The 5,712-nt window shown below is 49.5% G+C and overlaps 1 protein-coding gene across 1 annotated transcript; it reads right to left on the bottom strand.

The window, feature by feature from the left end:
* Positions 1-1,494: 1,494 nt before the first annotated feature.
* On the bottom strand, positions 1,495-2,419 carry LRP88_00317 (Ty3/Gypsy family RNase HI domain-containing protein; the record flags this gene model as incomplete). Its single annotated transcript, XM_083237033.1, has 2 exons — positions 1,495-1,600; positions 1,746-2,419. The coding sequence occupies 2 exons, from the start codon at positions 2,417-2,419 to the stop codon at positions 1,495-1,497; spliced, it is 780 nt and encodes a 259-aa protein (XP_083106924.1).
* Between the last annotated feature and the right edge of the window lie 3,293 nt (positions 2,420-5,712).

Raw genomic sequence — 5,712 nt, 5'->3', positions numbered from 1 at the left:
TCCGTGAGTGGGTGTCAGTGCTTTTTCACGGCGGTTTGGCTGATTTCTTGTAGTTGCGAAAAATATCCGGGAGCGCAAACGCCTGGAAGGTGAGGAGGCTGAAGCAGAGGCTGCTTTGGAGGAGGCGATGGCTAAGCTTGCCCGCATTCGGAAGCAGAAGAGGTTGCTCAAAGCGCGTGGTGACGAGGCTTTTGAGCGCGGCTTACGTGCCTTGGAGGAATCGGGCGAGCTCCGTGAGGAGTCGTCCGCTGTTGTGGAGGCGCATTCTTTTGGGGCCATTGACTTGATTGATTGGAACGCTGTTGGTCTTGACGAGCCTGTGCTTGGCGTTGTTGGTGGAAGTCCTTCAGAAGGCGTTGTGCACCAGTGAGGTGTTCTGGGGGTTCCCATGTGTTTTCTGAGTCGGGGTAGTCCTTCCATTTGATGAAATACATTGTTTTGCCATTGATTTTGTTCATGTCGAGGATGGCTTCTACGATGTATTCTTCTGGTCCGTCGATTTCTGTGTCTGGTTCTTTATTTGTTTTCACCTGGATGGTGTCTTGTGCTGGCTCGAGTAATGAAATGTGAAAGATTGGATGGAGCTTGACCTTGGGTGGTAAGTCCAGTTCGTAGTTATGTTTCGAAATTTTCTGCTTAATCTTGTATGGTCCGATGTATTTGTAGTCGAGTTTTTGTTTTGTCGTTTTGTTTCGATGTTTTTTGTTGCGAGGTAGACCATGTCTCCCTCCGAGAGGATCGGTCCTCGATTCTTTTCTTATTGGCGTATGCCGTCATTTTGTTTCTGACGAATTCGAGTTCTGTTTTCATTTCTTCATGTAGGTTTCGTAATTGGTCGCTGGTGAGGATCGCCTTGGGGTTGATGATGGCGTCTCGGGATTGTCGGTAAATGTCTGGTGTGAACCCGAAATTGGCGTATGCTGGTGTGACCTTGGTGCTTTCGTTGGTTGCTGTGTTGTAGGCTAGCTGGGCAGCTGGTAGCTTTTCAACCCAGTTGTTTTGCTCGTAGTTGATATAGCATCGGAGGTATTGTTCCAGTGTTTGATTCATGCGTTCCGTTTGTCCGTCTGTCTCCTTGTGGTATGCAGTGGAGAGTTTGTGATTGATTCCCAAGTATCCTGTGAGGCTCTGCCAGAATTTTGATGCAATGGTGGTCCTCGATCTGTGATGATCTCGAGTGGTAGTCCATGTGTTTTGGCAATGTGGAAATAGAAGAGATAGGCGAATTCTTCGGCCGTTGTTGCTTCTCTATAAGGTATGAAATAGGAGAATTTCGTGAGTCTGTCCACGATGACGAGAATGCTATCGTAGAAGTTTCCAGTGGCTGGTTCTTCTGATAGGGGTAGTTTGGTGATGAAATCCATAGTGATTGAGTCCCATGGTTGTTGTGCAACTGGGAGTGGTTGTAGTTTTCCGTATGGTTTGTGGCGTCGTGCCTTGGTTTTCGCGCAGAGGTCGCATTGGTTGGCGATGGTTGAAACAATTTTCTTCATATTAGGAAAAGTAAACGTCGTTTTGACTCGTTCTAGGTTTTATTGATTCCTTGGTGTCCGTGTAGCAGGTGTTTGTGTATTTCGCGTACGAGGTCGTGTTGTAGTTCCTGTGGTACTTGTTGTTTGTCTGTTTTCTCATTGTCTGGGAGGTGTTGGTTGTATTCTAGGATTCTCGTGAGTAGTGGATTGCCCTGTTCCACTGTGTAGGTTGTTGCAATGATTCGTTGTGTGAGGTGTCCTTCCTGCGTGAACTGCAAGAGTTGTTCCTTTGTCTTGGTTCTTCCCGTGTCTAGGTCGGGGCGTCGGCTGATGGCATCGGCTCTGCCGTTCTCCGTTCCTTTGACGTGGATGATGACGTAGTCGAATTCTGAGAGGTATTCGGCGTACCGGAGTTGGCGTCCGCTGAGTTCTTGTGTTTTCGCGAAGTGGGTGATGTTCTTGTGGTCCGTATATACCTTGATCTGGTGTTGGCTTCCTAGGAGATAGTGCCTGAATTCTTTGAAGGCGTTGACGATTGCGAGGAATTCTTTGTCGTAGATGGGGTAGTTTAGTTCCGCTCCATGTAGCTTGTGGGAGTAGAATGCGATTGGGTGTAGGAGTCCTTTGTCGTCTCGTTGTCCAATCTGTGCGCCTAGGGCGAAGTCCGAGGCGTCGGTTTCGAGTTCGATTGGTTGAGATGGGTCGAACATCTTGAGCACTGGTTCGCTCAGGATGAGTTCCTTGATTTTGTCGAAGGCGTCCTTGGCTTTGTTCCCAAATACGAAGGTCTTGTCCTTCTTCGTAAGTTCCGTCAATGGTGCAGCTATCCGTCCGAAGGCTTTGAGGAACTTGCGGTAGTAATTGGCGAATCCAAGGAAGGCTTGTACTTCCTTGACGTTCGTTGGTTCTTCCCATTCCTTGACCGCTGAGACCTTCTTGGGGTCCATTCGTATCTCGTTGTGAGAGATGATGTGTCCGAGGAATTCCACTTCCGGGGCGTGGAATTTGCTTTTCTCGGGTTCCACTAACAACTTGGCGTCTTGTAGTGTTTGCAGTACCTTGTGGACGTGTTCCGTGTGTTCTTCCTCCGTTTTGGAGAAGATGAGGATGTCATCCAGGTAACATACAACGAATATGTCCAGATGTTCTCGTAGCACGTTGTTGATCATTCGTTGAATGCAGCAGGTGCATTGGTGAGTCCAAAGGGCATAACGAGGTACTCGAATAGTCCGTACTTAGTACGAAAAGCGGTTTTCCATTCGTGTCCTTCTTTGATCCGAATAAGGTTGTAGGCTCCTTTGAGGTCGAGTGCTGTGAAATACTTCATGCCAAAAAGCCGATCCTTCAATTCGCTGATGAGAGGTAGCGGTGTGCGATCCTTGACCGTAATGGCGTTGAGCATCCTGAAGTCGACACAAAGCCGGAGCTTTCCGTTTTTCTTCGGAACGAACATGACGGGGTATCCGACAGATGACTTGCTTTCCCTGATATATCCTTTCCGTATCATGTCTTCGATGTATTCCTTCAACACTGGTAGTTGTGCTTCGTTGAGTGGGTAGAGTTTGCTGAAGCCGGGTTGCTTCCCATCGATGAACTCAATTTCTAGGTCGTAGTGTGTATGCTCGGGTAGGCCTGTTTCGAGTTCTTCCGCGAAGAGTTTCTTGTAGATGCGATACTGCCATGGAATGTTCTTGAGTCGCTCTTTCTTCTTCCGGGTTATCCTGTGGTTTCTTTTGTGGAGCTAGGTCCTTTCGAGTTCATGAAACTGTTGCATGACTCGTGCGATCATCCTTTGTCGCTGTCGTTTTCGTCCTTTTTGATGTTTGTGTCTTGTCCCTGTGGGTGGAGAGGTGTCTCGTGCTGGCCTCTGCCTGGCTTCTCCGGTTCCTTCGGTAGAAGTTTGAGATCTCGTGTCGTATTCTGAGTCGTCATTTGCTGTGGAAGGTGTCTCATCGTTGAAAGAGAGCACTTGGCCAGTCTTCCAGTCGAAATGTGGGTTGAATCGTTGTAACCATGGGTACCTGAGTACAAGATCATGTTGCTTGTTCGGTACAACGTCGAATGAAATGCCCTGGTTCTTTCCTTCAACGAAAACTTTGAGGTGATCAATCTCGCTGTCGATGATACCGTTGTTGTAGTCGAAAGGGGTTCCTTCTAGGTTGACAACCGAGTAAGGCGTCTGTTTGTACCTCCATGGTAGCCTGAGCCTATTCGCCGTTGTCGGGTCGAAGTAGTTCTGCTCAGCTCCGCTGTCCACTAAAGCGTTCAACCATTCTCCTCTGACTCGTACTTTCAGTTCTAGGCATCGTCGCCTGTGTACTCCGGTGGTGGAGTAGAGGGCCTTCTGGGGTAATGTATTCCTTGTTCATCCACCCGTCGCCCTGTGTCGGATGGGGTGTCTAGTTTTTTGACATTGCCAGAGCGTAGTTTGTGTGATCAAATTCACACTCGCTGTTTGCGCAGGCGTCGTAGTCGTGCGTGTCGTCCTTTTGTGCAGCCAGTCCTGGTACTGCCGTTCTTGTTCGGCTCCGGGGTCTTCTTCGTTTTCCTGGCTGATCGTCTTTTGCCAGTCCTCGATCTTGTGAGGTGATCCGTTTCTTCTCCTGAGTGGCGTGGTAGAGTTTTGAAGAATATCGCGCGTTCGCGACGCCGATGGATTCATACCAGTGTACCACTTTGTACCCTTCCGTTTCGTACCATAGGTAGGGTTTATGGTTTGGTTGATGTGGTAGGGGACGGGGGAAGCAATCTTGCTCTTTGCTTCTCCTCTCGGTGGGTTTCGCACCAATGGTGTTGGCACGACATCCAAGAGATGCTAGCATGCTCCTGGTGTGTCGGGTATGTCCTTACGTCGTCTCGTGGATTGAAAGGTGCTTCCGGATGTCGAGGGTTTTCGGCCAATTCCCCGATGGTAGGCTCGAATGCAAATTTCTTGCTCATCTGACGTTTCCACATGTTCTCGTGCGGTCTGGATGTACCTTTCCTTAGGCTGTTCCAGTACCTGTTATTGTTTTCGTCGTACAGTTGGGGGGTAGTCTTCCTCCTCCCATAGTTCTTTGTCGCTTTTCCGGGGCTTCCTAGAGCGCTCCTGGCGTAGTTCTCTCTGTAGTTGTCGAGCCTTTGTGCTCGGAACTTGGTTCGATTGATGTTGCTACTGCTTGTCTTGGCAATCCAATCATTGCGTGGCAGTCTGCTGTGTTGGTCTGTTTTTTGTCGTTCGCAGATTTCATCGTATTCCCGTGATGCCTCAATCTGGTGTCGAGGGCATAGGGTACGGTTGCACCGTGTGGGGGTCATCTTGTCGGCAGTCCCTTCGGTGGACTGTGGCGGGCACCAAAAGTTGTTCCTTCTCTTCGTATCCCACAATCCATTTCTTGTGGTCAAATCCTGCGGCGGCTTCTTGAAGTCGGCTTGTTCGTTCGATGGTTGCTGTGCTGAAGGGGTGTCGTGGGTTCTTCGATTTTGGGTTCGGCGCGTCTGGTCACGGCGATGGTACGTTGTGACATCAAGTTGCCTGGTTGCTGCCTTCCCTTGTTGGGCTCTGGGAGTGGTTTCCATCCCACGTGTTCTGTAATGTGCGAGCGGTTGTTCTTTTGAGGTTTGACTGGTTCGTGGAGTCGTTCCTTCGTAATGTTGTTGATCATATAGTTGCCTTCCGCCTGTTTTTCTGAGAGGTATACTTGGCTGTGTGGCATGTCCAGCTCATCTGGTTGGATGCCGGTTTTGTCGTATCCTTTGTCGAGCCATTCCGAGTGTTCTAACGGTGCGGATGGCCGTCTGGGGTTCGGTATCTGCCCAGGTGATCTTACCTGTTTCTTACCTTCTGGGAGGGGTTGTCGTGGCCTTGGTTGATAGCGTCCCTCCTCCGTATCCCGCTGCTTCTTTCGGCATTCATTTGCCTTGTGTCCCTTCTGTGGCAGTAGTAACATTCAATGTCCTTGCTGTCCTTCTGGGCTGCTCCAAGTTCCATAGGTCCTGCGTGGGTCCCGTAGGAGGTGTTGCCCCTGGTCTGTTCTCGCCTCGAGATTGGTTGGCGTTGTTCTTATTGCCCCAAATTCGTCCCCTTTGTTGGATTTTTCCATGCGTCGTTCAAACTGTCGGTTGTCGATCTTGATAGTCATGTCGATGTAGTCCTGGAGATTGTCGGGGTTTTTCCCGTTTTGCAGAGTTCGTCCTTCACCTCATCCTTGAGTCCTTCGTAGAAAGCAATCTGAAGGGCACTTGTTCCCAATTGAGAAAT

This window comes from Fusarium phalaenopsidis (assembly GCF_050370095.1).
Source record: "Fusarium phalaenopsidis strain FUZ10S chromosome Unknown contig_32276, whole genome shotgun sequence".
Taxonomy (NCBI): domain Eukaryota; kingdom Fungi; phylum Ascomycota; class Sordariomycetes; order Hypocreales; family Nectriaceae; genus Fusarium; species Fusarium phalaenopsidis.
The sequence above is the reverse complement of the archived record's forward strand: the minus strand, read 5'-3'. Positions and strand labels throughout refer to the sequence as shown.